Raw genomic sequence first — 16,238 nt, 5'->3', positions numbered from 1 at the left:
TATTTTTAATAATATTATAAAGGGAGATTGTCCAGACTACAGTATAGAAGAAGGAAAAACCACCGGCTCTCCACCAATTACTTCATGCTCCAAAGGTCCTGCGAATTTATCAAGAGAAGACACATCAAATTCCTGATTTCGCTGCAATATCAAACCAATCCCTTCTTTTAGGCCCTGCCTTCAGCGCCCCCCACCATTGCGGCATAAGTTAACTTTTGCTATAAATAGATAATAAATTGGATATTGAAAAATTATTGAATGTTTTAAAATGAAATGCAGTTTCAGATATAAACAAACATCTCAAAAGACAGCTTTTCTGCTAAATTACATGAATTCTTTTTTTTTCTTTTTTTCAGATATGGACTTTGAAAAAAAAAGTAATTGGTTCCAATATAATGGTTTTATTTTATTATTAATATTAATTATAATATTTAACAATAAATTATGTGGCATTGGTGTTTACCTATGGTGGTATAAGGAGTTGGGGCTTGTCAAGTTTTGTAATTATTAAGAAGGTCTTAGTTTAATGGAGCTTGATAGGTCCGTTATTCCAGAGTGAGCTATATAAAAACCAACATGTACGATGGCTATCAACGGGTCCAATTTGCATAATTAACACCAATCACTAAGTGAGTGTGACCCGATCTACCGTATGTTGTTCCGGCGAGTCTCTTGCGGGTGGAATCGCCAGCATTATAAAACGCAGGACTTATTGCCGGATTGGAATTTATGTGAATTACGATTGATTGAGCTGATAAGAAAAAAGGAGAGCCCGTTGGACTCGATAATAAAAAAAAACAAACAAATGTATGCTAATGTTATGAACAAATATTTCGTTAGCCAAAGAATTTCAAGAATTAAGGATCTACAAAATATTTTATTCCCTTAAAAAAAGATCATAACGCTCCTTCAAACTTTTCAGTGATTAGGAGTTAACCATCTTACCTTTCACCAAATTAACATATTGGAACACGAGGGCCTTCCTTAAGGTTTACGGACTGATTCATTGGTATCGTCATTGCAAGGAATAGTGGGATTAGGTTATCAATAATGTATCAAATTTCTAAATCATAATATTTTTAGGGAGAACCCTTCTAATATAAATTAAATTTTTCTTTTTTGGAAAATACATCACTTTAACAAGGCACACCCGTGAACCAACAAGATTACACAATATATAATAACACAATCTTTATTTACGAAAAAAAAGGTTTTCCACGATTTATAAATTAGTGATATTAATAAGGTTAGTATAGAATCAGAACATTGTAAGGTAAATAATGCTTCAATATACCTTTCAGACAGTCAATATGTTGACAAAATCCGATATTGGTTCAATAATATTGATCATGTAAAGGGCCCTTAAATTAGCTTATAGTTTACAACAGAGTATCTTTTTTTTTTTTTTTTAATTTTGTCACAGTAATGAAGAACGTTACACTTTATAAGGGCAAAAATATATTTTTTATATAGACTGTAAAAATATTGTGAGCTTAAACATCAAAAATATGAAAAAACTTACGTCACGTAATCAACGCTCTTTAAATAATCGCAAATTGGCTAAATCCCTAAGAAAAACCTATTTCGGTTATTGCACAACGTGGTAGGAAAATCACATTAATTGTTTGTTACTTACAAACTATTGTTTAGTGGCAGCGTTTTTTAGTTTTTAGTTATAAATCCACATACAACATTTATAATTTCATTTTTCCCCTACCCTACCTTTCGGCAAAGCGGAGTTTATTTAAGTGAATTTATTCTCATTTCATGTAATTTTACTTGCAAGAAATCCGTAACCATCTTCATTTCTACCCAGAGTCACTTCAAAACATTTCCGGCGATTTTGTCTTTTTCGTGTTTTACTTAAGTTATAATGGGACATGAAAATAATCTTAAAGCCAGTTCTACTCTTCAGCTTGGCCTTGAGTGGTCACAGTGCTTATCGTAACCACCTGTACTGCAGTCACCCAGAACTGGGACACATAAGGTCGACATTCTTTCCAAGGTTGTTGGTACAAAAATCTCTACGCCTCTGGCAAAATCGAGAGTAGGACCAACCTGGCAGCCGGTTGTAATTGACGATGGGGAAACACAGCCACCAGCCTCTGTTGTAGTAGTGACCCACCGACTGTTCCAATTTTGAATAGTGCCTTCTCTAAATATCACCTTCAATTTATTGGGTAATCCTTCAATACTCACCCGAAGATTATCAAGCTAGATGCCAACGTATTTTGGGTCCACGAGGGAGATGCATACATCAAGATAACGAACAGATCCTTTGTGGATGGCCAAGGTCATTACTACCCATCTGAGATCCACAAAGGTGCCATCATCACTGAAGATCTCAGTCCCTCCATTGATAGTGTTGTTCCAAGTTAGACTTGAAGCCTAACTTCAAACTTGAATATCACCTTCTGAAGATAGGATGTGGCATCACAGTCGTGATCCTTACAAAAATGCCTTAGGTTTTCGCTAACACCCGTCGTCATATTGGCGTATTTTTCGACCTCTTGTTGACCTTGGCTCTACGATTAATTCTTAAATGTAATTCCGTGACAAAAAAAAAAAGTTATACAATCTTAAAATAATTCTAAGTGTCCCATGATATAAACTATAACAACTTAGAAAGTACCTCTACCTATTATATTTTAAATATGTTTATTTATTTTTTTCAATGGTCATTCGTCAACGAATAATACATGTTTCCTAGTAAGAAAACATGTAGTTAAGGTCAAATAAATTGATAAAGAAAAAAAAATGTATTCTTACGTAATTATGCACTTTATTAAAATGCATGGCATAAAACGTGGAAGATGATTACCTAGCACTTGGACGTAGGCAGATGTTGATGCTGTTCCGAGAGGGTTGGTGACAGTACAGGTGTAGGTACCCTCGTCAGTAAGGCAAGGCTCAGGGATTTCTAAGATCGCTCTTTCTGCCTCAAACCAGTTCTTGCCTCTTTTGACCAACTATAAAAAAAGGAACAGTATTAAAAATTATATTTTATTAACAGAAGTATATCTGCTTCATATAGTAAATTATCGAATATTTAAGTTAGATAAATATATTTCATATTGAACTACTAGCCGGGTAATTAGACTAATTTAACAATCTGTCCTATACTCTTCATTACCTGGGGTAAGGATTAGGTAAATTGTAGGATAAAATAAACAAGCTTTTAATTCTAGCCGGAAATATGGTATTATTAATTACAAAACGGTCATGTAAGTTAGGTCAGATCAAATTAGTACAAGAGCCCAAGAGGAGAAAAAAGGCAGTTATCTCACCCCAATTTTTGATAACTTTAATGAAAACTATGTATAATTACTAGTCAAAACTGATGAGTCTACCAAGTATAGGTAGGAGGAATAAAACATGGAGGCTGTTTCAAAGCGATAAAAAAAACTTATTTTTCATTCGAAGCTCTAAATCTTAAAAAGTAGGAACAACACAAGAAAATCTAAGAGAACGTCATTTAAAGAAGAGTAAATTTGCTAAAATATGAGCTCTAATAGAGTTATTTACATTAAATAGTTTTGGACATATAGCTTTTTAAAAAGCAACATTTCATAAAAATGTTGTGTGGAACATACTGAAAGATAAGTAGTTAGTGAATTTATTTTGAAAAATTTATATCTTAAAAACCATTTGACGTACAGATGTCTATTAGCACTGAAATTAAAGCTAGTTTAATGAGCTATAAAGCAATTTATGATGTTTATCTTCGTAGAAGTAATAGTTTACATGAAATTTGCTAAAATAAATTGATTTATAGTTGTTCGGACAAATTTTCATTTGCCAAATTTATATTCATATGTGAATATCATAAGAACTATTACCCTTAGGAAAATAAGTGTCATAAACTACTATATAGTAAGTTAAATTTCCTTTATTTTGAGTGTTGGCAGACATATGTGCGTCTTATGGATCTAGATATAAATTTTCTCAAAAATCCGATATTTAATACGAACAACTAGAAATTAACATTTTGTGAGTTTATTTTGTCAAATATCATAAAAACTACTACTCCTACAATAATAAACATAATTAACTATTTTGTAGTAAATTTAACTAGCTTTAATTTGAGCGCTGGCAGACATTTTTACGTTTAATAGTTTCTGAAATGATGTTTTTCATAAATCAAACTTATTGTCCGAACAGCTATAAATCAATTTATTTTAGCAAATATCATGAAAACTACTATTCCTACGAAGGTAAAAATCATAAACTTCTTTATAGTCCATTTAAATAGCTTTAATTTGAGTGCTAATAGACATCTGTACGTCACATAGTTGCTGAGATATAGATTTCTCAAAATAAATTAACTAACTACTATCTCGAGACCAATTGGACGTAAATAGCTCTTTTAGGGCTAATATTTCAGCAAATTTGCTCTTCTTTAAATAATTTTCTCTTAGATTTTCTAGTGTTGTTTTTAAGATATAGAGTGGCGAATGAAAAATTAATGTTTTTTTAAGGTTTTGAAACAGCCGCTAGTTTTTATTCCCCCTACCTATACGTGGCAGACTTGTCAATTTTGACTATTAATTATACATAGTTTTCATTAAAGTAATCAAAAATTGGGGTGAGATAACTGCCTTTTTCTCTTTCCGACTCTTGTACTAAATCCAAGACTACATTAACTTTGACTCTGAGACCGGCTTTTAATCATGTATAGAATTATTCAACGTTAGCTATAAACGTGAATTGCACTAAATCTCGGAAATTTCTTTTAGGAACGAATCTGCTATAACTTAAATTGGGTAGCACTTGTAAAATAGGATTAATTTTTAGCTTGTGAAGATTGACTGCTGTGAGAAAACCAGCAGGATTAAGACCCCTTAATCTGATACCCATCAGATAAGAAAATTTGAAATAAAAAAAATTAAGATATACTAATGTATTTTATAGCCTTTTCAAGTAAAGCCGGAACATCCTACCGCAAATATCTTACACTAAATATATAAACATTTTTTATTTCCTCACACTGAGTTATATACACTGATGTGAAGTATTGTGATCATAAAAATTTTTAATTTTTCAACGTTAAAGAACGTAATAGGTTCCTCTGAATTCAAATCTCTAATTTCACTTAAAGTTTCAGGCTTTAAGTTTTTTTATTTTAAGATTTCCCATTTTCAAGTGCATTGTTATAAAAACCAAATAATAGTGTATTAGAAATTTTTAATCAAAATTGGTATTAACACACCAATTATGGAACTAAATGTTAATTTTTTGGATAAATTTAAATTTAAGATCCAGCCAAAATATTCAATATTAATTTCCATTTCTTCTTTCTTTAATTGTGATAGTCAATTGGTCGAAATTATCAAAATATAATTTAAAGTAGATGTATAAAATATAATTTACGTATTTTTTTTTTCACGGAATGGCTTTAAAGGCCATGCGAATATCATTATTTTCACTTGCCTTCATACCTCTTCTCTTCTTCCTTCCTTCTTCCCACCTTTTCCTTATTCTTTCCGAATATTCCTTCCTTCTTTCTTCGGTTCACGAGACACCCTGTCTCGCACCTCTCTCCTCCACGAGGATCTCAATTTCTTTTAGTCTTCTCCCATAGGCATCCCTATCAAAACAGTCTTGGTCTGTTATTTTCACTCTCTCAGCTTCTTCCCTGAAGGGTACATCTGTTTGATGTACCCCTCAGCACTCCTGTTTCCTCTCATTTTATAGAATATTTCGCTATTTAATCTCTTTGGGTGCATCCTCAGCGTATGTCCGTAGAATCTTAGTCTTCTTATTCTTATGTCCGTTCCCAAATCATTTACCTCTTTGTATATTTCCTTATTAGGTCTCAACCAATAGCCTTCCTGTGTCTTCTTTGGGCCATAAATTCTTCTTAGTATTCTTCTTTCTATCACTAACATTCTCCTTAGGCTGAGGAAGAAAGCGGTTTCCATGACGTATTGTAGCGTTTTATCATAGCGTTTATTGACAGGCTCCTATTATTATATAAATTGCTTGTCGCAAAGCTTAGTCTACCAATTTAGGTATTTTCTCTCTTATGCTTTCTTTCTCTGACCCATTGCTACATATAATTTCCCCCAGGTACTTGAACTTATTTATGTTATTCATTTATAATAATTTACGTATTTATGATATGTTATAGCTACTTTTTTACTGAAGTCGGCCAACTGGAAGTGTTACTTTAACATATGAAATAGATTTTACACTTTTTTTTTTTTTTAAATCATCTACCCCATATCGCCTATAACAAATTTGGTGCTATTTCGGGACCGCAATGGAGAAACTTCATAAAACGTTCTTAAAATTTGCTCATTAAGATTTTCTTTCTTCTTAAAACTGATAACGAAATTTTACTTTGTCCCTACCTTTTTTCCTACTTGATAAGAACATTATTATACTCTTAATAAGAACATTGAGCAATTATCTACACATTTTGATTTTGTTTTAATTCCTTCTTAAGCGCAATTAATTATATTTAATGGTACAAATATAAATGAACGATAATTCCAAATGGAGAATAACAATAACTGATTCGGTACAGTAAATAGTGTTTATAAGAAACGTTTTAGTTTTACTTTTTATTATAAAAATCTTCTATTTTAATACAAAAAAAATAAACTAATTTTTTTGATTTCGGAACCTAATTTTAATTAACGGTTTTTTACCGGTTCCTACCAGTCTCTATTATTTCTTTTTTCTCCTTTAGTTATTTATAATTTTTTTTTTTAATATTTAGTATTTTTTCATTATTTAATACTCCCAACAATGTGAAATAATTATTTATTTAAATAAAAAAAATAGAGGTACTTTAAAGGGAGATTTTTTAAATATTTGTGATTTATAATTAATTATACTGATTAATTTTATCATCATTAAAATAGTTTAAGATAACTATTTTAATGATGATAAAATTGATCTGATATTTATAAAGACGTTCAACAATACATTGATGTAGTGAATTTAATCAAAATCGTTTGAGTCGTCTTTGAGAAAATAAAAAAAATGGCAAAAATCGATTCTATGAAGTGTCACTTCCTGTCTGGATTTGGTAGAAGTTGCTGTCACCCTTCAGGGTTAGACCCGCCTTAAATACCCAATATCAGTTTCTTATTACTTTTCGTTATGGAGCTAGGCTGACCACACAAACACACCCCCTCACACACACACACATACATATATGGGTCATTTTAAGAAACTTAGTTATTGTGACTCCGGGAGCCTCAAAACGTCTATTTCCTCCAAAAATTGGAATTCCAAATTTTTCAGGCTCGCAATACCTCTAACTATATATTTCATATAAGTGGAAGTTAAAATATGGAATCAGTTGTAACGAATAATGCAATAAAGTGATATCCATACATGTATACACACATAGTTACAATCATTATGAATGAAACGTTATGTATCTAGTAGTTACCTTTCCGTCTTTGGTCCAAATAACAGTAGGCTCAGGCTCTCCCTTGACCCTGCACTCGAGGTACAGAGTATGTCCAAGCGTCACTGTCGTGTCAGTTAGGGGCCTACTTATCAATGGCAGGCTGTCGCACTCTCTGTGGAATAAAAGTATAATTTATTACAAAATGAAAATGATAAATATTAATTTATTCATTTATATATGTAAAATTTAGATAACTACGACTGTAAGAAGTTAAAGAAAAAATCAGAAAAATGAAAAGAGTGAAGTAGTAGTTTTGGCTTTGCAAGTGGTAAAAGTGGACATTGTTAGGAATCAGGAGTAATTTACCTAATAGAAAAGCGTCCGCTCCATATTTGATGTGGCTAATTTACTTCATCAACATATTTAGGAGGAAAAGGAAAAAAAAATTATAATAAATACGAATCAGGAGTTCTTGCGCATTCTGTGTTTCGAACAAGACTTTTAGAAGTGAAGGGTGGATTGTCAATTGTCCTGATGTATGAGGAATATATGTACGGTAGTTAAGGATCAGTTGAACAATATAAAAACAAAACAATATTTTTTACAATTATACTTCTTTTTTTACAGTATAAGTTTACTGCTTTGTTCCCAATATAAGGTTTACATATTTTGAATATGGTGACGAACCGATCCAACGAAAAAAACCACATCAAGAAACGCGCGATGTATTTCCTAATACATCGCGCGAGGACTTGGGCCTACATGGTCTGTCGTCCATAAAATAATAATCATACATAAATAGTAAAATATATTAATAATCCGTATCATAATATAGGGAATTGATTAAGCTCTGAACATAATTCATATGGTTGGGAGAAACATCAGCACCACAAAAAAAACTAAAACTGGTTGTTTTGTTTTTACATTGCTTTGACTGATCAGCAACTACCATATCTAGAGGTGGCGATAAAAATATGCCCCGAAATAGGTAAATTGTTTGACAAGTTTTAATTTAAAAAGTATATATAAAGTAATTTGAATCTTAATATCAAACAAGAATATAAAAATATACAATCTGAATATTTTTTATGTAAATAAGTATTGATTATCTCAGGTATTTGTATCATTTCAGTAAGACCTGAAAGATTTTTTGTATCATCAAGATAGAGGGCAGTAAGTGTCCGGTATTTAATTTTCAAAAATCAGAGATGAATGATAACAACGGACCAAACAATAAAACTTTGCGCTGGTTGTCGGCCAGGCTTTCGTGAACGAGCCAGTTAAATTTGATATCTTGATAAGAAAACTTTGAAATGTGTTACAGAGCCAGGTTTAGGATCAGTTGAGCTTTATGAACCATGTTTGACTGACATTAAAATTAAAAAAAAAAAAAAATAAGACTAGAAAAAACTTGAATTCAGGCTTTGTGATGAGTTGGAAGCTTGCATTCTCCCTTTACATCGTAACTCGAGTGACCAATATTTTAGCATCCATTGCTAATCACCACTACATCGTTTCTCTAAACACGACTGTGCGAGGTTAAAAAAGATTTATAGGATGAAACATAGAAGAAAATCTCGAATTAAAACATATTAAAAATAGTATAATTAAGAAAATAGATAGGCAGGACTAAGCTGCGAAGAAGAGATGGTCTTCCTCACTATATCAGGCAAAATAACTGCAGCATTAAATAGAAGACAGAGGAAAATTATAAAAGACTTATTTCAGAGATATGATGTAGAGTCAACCAACACCACTAATAACTTTCAAAGTCCGTTCAAAAAATTCAAAGTAATCAAAGCATAAATCAGTGATAACCTAGATAAATAAAACAAAAAAATATAATTTATCATACTGCAAACTTTCTAGTACACAATTAATAATGTATATTAGCCTTTAGAACGCTTTGTGGGTACCTGAAACGATGGCAGTATCGCAGTTACTATCTCGACATTCAAGCTCCGACCTAAATCCATTATGCTCTCTATAGCGAGGGCCCAGTCCAGCGGAGGTCTGGCAGTGATTGATAGTCGTTTGATAATTGAAAATTATGTAAATATTCAACTCGAGGCGCTCAGTTGACGAATTGCTAAAGGGTAGCATTTGACTTTAATGCATGAAGGTCGCCAGTAAAAGATTCAGTAAGAAGTATTGCAAAATCAATTAGTGCGACACAGAGATCCGTGTAGATCCTGGCAGTTGGCACCAGTGAAATTTTATGCCTTTAAGTTTATGAAATGAAATGAAAAAATAACTTTATTCTGGGACATATGTCCCCTAAGAATAAATACATGGTTCATATGAGATTTTTATCTGGCGAGCGTTTACAAATTTTCAGATAGTAGAATGAAATTACATTGGTATATTGGCTTTACTACTGTTTATAATGTTAATCAATACCTGCCTATTTATTTGATTACAAAGATGTGGAGGTTTGGTTATTCAATAAATGAAGGAATAGGTGTTGTTAAAAGGAGAGAATGGATGAGGACTGGCGAATGGAGATGGGAAGTTTATCAATATCATATTCAATTTTCAATTTGGTATCCTGCGACAATAGTACTGCAAGCATGTAAAAATAACTCATGTAACTTTATTATCTTTAATCTTTTTTTAAAATTATGAAATGTGTTAGAAGTAAAAAAGATTTTCATTGTCCTAACTAAGCTTCAACATTGAGAAAGTATCAATAATCAACAAAAACGTTATTGATAATTCCACAATTTTATCCGTCCTGAAACATAGATTTGGTTCAGGCAACGGATTAAAAAAACCAAAAAAAAAACCGTTTGAACCCAAATAGAAGAGTTTTTTACTTTTAAATCATTTCTTTATTTTTGTAATAAAACATAACTCAGTCACTCAAACATTTTCTATTATTGTTTATATATACTACACTAGTATTGAAATATTTTAAATTGCATAGTGAATAAAATAATCGTGACAAGACAAATAAAATTTGTCATGACAATGATATTATATTTATCTCCTATCTTCTAGTATTTAATATTTTGACATATCTACCCATCAACCGGCCAGTTAAATTTAATTTTTTGTTTAGAAAACATTGAAAAGTGTTACCGAACCAAGTTTAGGACCAGGATCATTAACTGATGTTGATGTTAAAAATATATATATATATATATATATATTTGAATATATACATCGCTAGTGTTTTCATATATCAGCACCAACTCCTAAGGGATTAAGCTTCGAGGTGGTTGATAAGATCATTATTATCGGTCTTCATTTCTTAGGGACCAGACCTGTGTTATATTATTTTATCATTATGTTATTTTATTTATTTATTTTTCATACAGATAGTCTGATTATGTTCACTTGTCTATTCTTTTGTTTGTATATATTTTAAGAGAGTTTTTTTATTTTATTTCATTTTTTTTTTTGTTTACTTATTTATTTTATTTTTTTTTTATTTTAGTATGTATGAGATCATTCATTAATATTACCTATTGCCCACAACTGTGTGGCAGATTGTAATATCTATCAATAAATAAATCTATCAGTTTAAAAAAAAAAAAAGACCTGTGTCAGTTTGTTTTCCCTCCCACACACCAAGTACTGAACCATCTACCGGCTCTTCGCTATTTTGTAAATAATAGCTGCTTGTAAAGAAGCTTCCATCGATATGCACTTATCAATAGCATGATTGTAGGTAATTTGAAATAAAATTCAACATTCATCATCCTACAATGACTTATAAATATGGCATCAACAAAGGAGGATTAGAGAAGCCGAAGAGTGTAGGCGCTTGCAACGGGTAATCAACATTTTCAATATCTACAGTGGTCAGTACTTGGATGGGTGACCGCCCGAAATGCATAAACCCCAATGACGGAAAGCCACATTTCTCTGTTTTCCCTTTCCCGGGTTAGAGAGGACCTTCCAACTACTGGAGGCAATTCAGAGCGTATGAATGACGACCATGCCAGGTGTACTCCGTGAATCACGATGTGGACTTCTAGGATGTTCAGTAGACGCCTGGAGTTTCAGTCCATTAACGGTTTGCTCTGGGGAATAAAATATTGCGCCTGCTGAACACGGATAGCCCCATGTATCTAGTCTGATTTGTCTCTGTCCTTGAACCCGAGTTGAAGATGGGAAGGAAGCTTGTTGATTCGGTCAGAAAGAGATAGGTTAAGGAGTTATAGGTAGCCTGCCACCGCACCGTGGAATCCACATAGTTGTTCCATCTAAGTGGAAGGATGGATTAGCTATCTCTGTTCCCGCCAGCAATAATATCCGTGAGAAGACCATAAAGATCCCATGGTCTGTAGTGCCAAGAGGAATAAAAATAGTTAAGAATTCAGCGATAAATATATCATTATTTTTTTAAAATATTTATTTATTGCAATTTACAACTGTACATTATAATACATATAGTAAATCTGATCTAGGTTAAAGTGAAGTATTACAGGAGTGTAGAGAAACTACTCATTGGTAGCACTCTAATGACATTTTACATTAGCTGGTCTCGTGGCCATCTTCTTTTCAGGCGCCTGCGGAGGATTGTCAGGAATGGAAGAGGACGCAATGTTAGGGGGTTTGAGTGGTTAGAGTTACATTATAACGGAAGGAGTGACATATCATTATTAAAATTTGGTTTTACAATGAATAAAGATATTTTATTTCTTTTTGTTAGGTACTAAAGATTATCTTATTTTTTTATCTTTCAATAATTACTTATTATTTCCTTAGGAGTGCATTGCTTAATTCCTTTACTTATAAAAAAAAGTACATTTTCGTATTTATTAGCTTCAAGGGGTATTTTTTAAATTTACTTTTCTGACTCCTTTTTTTTAATTAACTTTTGAGATAAAATGTATAATTATAATTATATAAAATGTTAAATGTATATACATGTTTATACATATTGTCTATGAACCAGTCTAATACCAGTTTTTTTTCTGGAAAAGAGATATTTACATATCCAACCACAATGTGTAAATTAGATGACAACTTAAAAGTAGAATGTTTTTGAATTGATGCCTTCCGCATGCCTTAAGGTGTGTGGACAAAATAACTTCATGTCTTTAGTTCATCATTTATCAGACGCAAGAGAACCAGACTTGCATTTTCTATTGCCTTAAACGGTTCCTGGATTACTTAAATGTCAGAAATAATTAGTGCAACCTCTGCTGCATAATGAAATGCACAGTTGCGTCATTCTGTTTACTCTTACTTCTCGTTGCATCTAAGTACGTTTTGCTGTTTTACTCAAGGTCAGATTAAATAATAAAGAGTCTGGAATGCAGTTAATGAGCCTATATTCATTAATTAGCGGGGTGTGAACCGATGGTATGCAAAAAGTATAAAAAGACAGATTAAGAAGAAAAAGAAAGAATTAAGACAGAATGGTAAATAAAAATATTAATTTTCTAAGATGATTGTATATTTGCTTTGTGTATTTCAATCATCATACATTTTTGTTTTAAATAAAAAATATTGCTTTATTAAAGTATAGTATTGGAAAATATTTAAATTTGATTAATAGAAAATTCTAACAATAAATAAAAAAAAACCTTAACATAATATTAGAACTAGATGATGTAGAAAAGATTGTTTTTTCTGTAGATCGCTATGAATGTATTTCTAAATTAAATAAAAATAAACACGATATATTTAAAACATATTAGGTTCCTCGAGTCGCCAATTACACAAAGTTTTAACAACTTTCGTTTTTATTATTTAAATGTTAAAAATTAGAGTGCTCCCAACGGATAGTTCCTCTACCCATTTGGTTTTTCTACTCATTTCATCTATTTGGTTAATACACACATATAACAAGATATATGTATAGAAATATCTCACTGATATACATATATCTTGTAATATGTATGTTTGTAAGTATGTATTAACCAAATATAAAAATAGAGGAAGTTACGAAAAAAAAAAGTTCCACTTCATGCCTGTATCACTCCATTGTAAACTAAAATAAAATTTACTGGATGCATGAATATGTTCAGTTGTTAGTAGCAATAAATAAATAAATATTGAAAAGAACAACATCACTGATAGTGTAAAGCAAAACTGATCCATACTAAAATAATATAGTAATATTATTATAGAATAATAATAATATTATTATTGTATTACTACTAATATATACTACTATCAGTGCCATCTTTACCCTGAGGGCTCACCAGGCCCGGGCCCTGGGCTTTGTGATCCTCGGGACCTACTCATCCCTGTGGTCGATAGATTAAAATGAATTAAGAATGAACTGAGAAATACAATTGCTGAGCATTTATCAATGACGTTAGTAGAAAGAGATCTATTGAAAAAAATGGAATTTGATGAATTTATGATTTTTTAAATGAAAATTTGATACGGCGTGCGCATCATACAACTTTCACTCACCATCCAACATAGGTCCCTAAGTTTTGTTTAGATTGGTGAGCTCGTCTTGAAGTTATTGCTATTTTTGTGATTTTTGAAAAAAACATATAATAAAAAGACCAGGGAAGGTGAAAATAATAAACACAATTTTCTATTTCTCTGTTCCTATAAAAAATCGTATTTTAGAGTTTCTTGAAGTGGGAATAACGAAGGTAAATTTTGTTCCAGCCAAGAATGTGAAAGTTTAACAAAAGATAATGAAGCCATAAGGCAATCAGGAAAGTTCGGCAGACGGGGTCTTTCCCGTTCAAATCGGATGTTTCTATTCTACTCCTTTACTTATCCATAAATTCTTTACTATTTTGTATATATCAATTTTTCGTGATCACTCAGAATAAGAACTCCTTATTTTTTTCAAATCTTTAGAGGAAGATTTTAAAAAAAATATCATTTTTATCAGACAGATCTGGATACAGTTATTATTTATTAATGGTAGATCAGTGGTAAGGCACTGAGCTAAAAACTCTAAGGAACCAGATTTGAATCCGGCCGTGGTAGATAATTATTTTCTGTTTCACTGTAGCCATGATTCAGCCCTATGTGTTCGGGAATCCTCCGGGATTCATCCACCCTCATAAAAAATGCGGTACTCTTCATTGGGTAAAAATCTGGCGCCCGAGCGTGATTCTGACCAAATCACCTACTTGCACAACCGTTGGTCTAGTATCATTACTTCCTTACAAAGTACTGCACCCATGACCCTTTTTGTGTTGTAGTGGTACAAATTTAATTTTAATATATGTAGGAAGCATAATTATACATGCATTTAAACTAATTAAAACATTTAATGGATGGTTAAATTTCTTTATTTAACAGAATTAGGGATGGTCAACTCTAAGAGTTTCTTAGATTGACGTCCATAACATTCGGTGGTCGGGGACAGTAGGTTGAAAATTACGTCGTTTTCTACAATTTCATATTACTTCTCTTCGTACTCTCTGAATTTTATAACTGGCTAATGCATCACATCACTTTGTCATTTTATAAAATAAAGTGAAAAACAAAAAACCAAGGTGTCTTGGCTAGATAAGAAAGTCGACATTAATTATTTAAAACGTTGATAGCTTAAATCATAACAGCGAAACGAAAATATCTTAAGTGGTCCAAAAGAAATAAGAGATTTGGCTAACAATGTTTCAGTTTCTCCTTAAAGAAAATAAATGTGTGGAGTGAGTAGATTTTACCTATATAAATATTTTTATCCATTATATTTACATCCACCAATTGATTTGTTCACATCATGAACACAGGAATAATTAAGGGACATGGGAATTGTTTTGAAGAATAGACCTCAACAGCTATAGCTACAACCGTTCTGCTGGTGTAGCTGTCACTCCTCTTTCCTTTTCCATTTACTGGAGATCGATTTCATTATTCGTTCCTAAATCAGTTTGCATCATCGGATTAGACTCACAAATTTCAATAAGGCGTTAGTCTGATATAACAGATGACCTTAAACCTTTCAACAAGCAGGTTAACGAATCCGTCAGAGCCGACCTTCAAGGAATCCAAAGAAGGAGTCTCTCCCGGGAGGAAACATTTTACAACAGGGGTCTCCAAAATACGGCCCGAGAGTAACAACAGTGTCACAGATTATTTTGGTTAGATTGCTAATTTTAGGACGTTATTAACACAACAGGAGGAACTAGAAAAAAAATATTGAGCCTCTGCTCAGAACAGTGAACATTAGTCACCGTAATACTTTATCCTAATATCCATTTCCCTTCTGCTTATCTATTAGGTACTAAATGAAAATGGAGGAACTGTGAACATGCAACAAAATTATTTAATAACATTTTTTTCATGTTTAATAACAATATCCTATATATTCAAAACATACCAAATCTTTTCTTATGAAGTCTAATTTCTTAGGTTAAACAAAAAATCAAAGAAGCTGTTATGTACATAATCGAAGATCCCCCCCTTCCCCCTTGTTTTTCTGAGCTTGGAGACTCTTTATGCGTATACAAATTGAACTTATACTCTGTAGAAAATAATAAAAGTCTGTTTATAATTTTGAGGGTCACGGTAGGTAGCAGCGTGGTAACGCGCCAATCTACCAACCGAAGGTTACGAGATCGAGTCCCCGACCCTACTCGGAATTTTTTCAAGCATATAAATATGCAATACAAACTCACAACCTTCCCCCGGGCATTTGTGAGGCCCATAAGCCAATGGGTGGCACTCACAAAAATAGGCGTGGGAGTGACGAATCCACCATATGAAAACCTCGTCATGAGACGCGTGATGTATTTCCTACGTACATCGCGCGAGATAAATAACATAAAAATCAGTGAAGACTAAAATGACTTTATTCTAATATATTTACAAGAACTACATGTTACTCAGTCTCTATCTTCTAACTTATATCTTACTTAGCTATCTAGTCTAGAAAATATATATGTACTCTGCAGAAGAGGGGATAGTAAGAATAAGGAAATAGGAGAAGGGGTTT

General features: G+C 32.1%; 1 protein-coding gene across 4 annotated transcripts in view; it reads right to left on the bottom strand.

Moving 5' to 3' along the window:
- LOC106680181 (myosin light chain kinase, smooth muscle) overlaps positions 1-16,238 on the bottom strand; it is a 346,841-nt gene that overhangs the window by 112,860 nt on the left and 217,743 nt on the right. For all 4 annotated transcript variants that reach the window (XM_067045717.1, XM_024359903.2, XM_014419703.2 and 1 more), the window contains exons 11-12: positions 7,406-7,538; positions 2,822-2,969 (exon numbers count right to left, since the gene is read on the bottom strand). In XM_067045717.1, the coding sequence (XP_066901818.1) occupies positions 2,822-2,969; positions 7,406-7,538 (281 nt within the window). The remainder of the gene's footprint in view (positions 1-2,821; positions 2,970-7,405; positions 7,539-16,238) is intronic.

This window comes from Halyomorpha halys, unplaced genomic scaffold (genome assembly GCF_000696795.3).
Source record: "Halyomorpha halys isolate HHAL.00 unplaced genomic scaffold, Hhal_1.1 Scaffold249.1, whole genome shotgun sequence".
In the NCBI taxonomy this organism is placed as follows: domain Eukaryota; kingdom Metazoa; phylum Arthropoda; class Insecta; order Hemiptera; family Pentatomidae; genus Halyomorpha; species Halyomorpha halys.
This window is presented reverse-complemented; position numbering and strand designations above follow the sequence as displayed.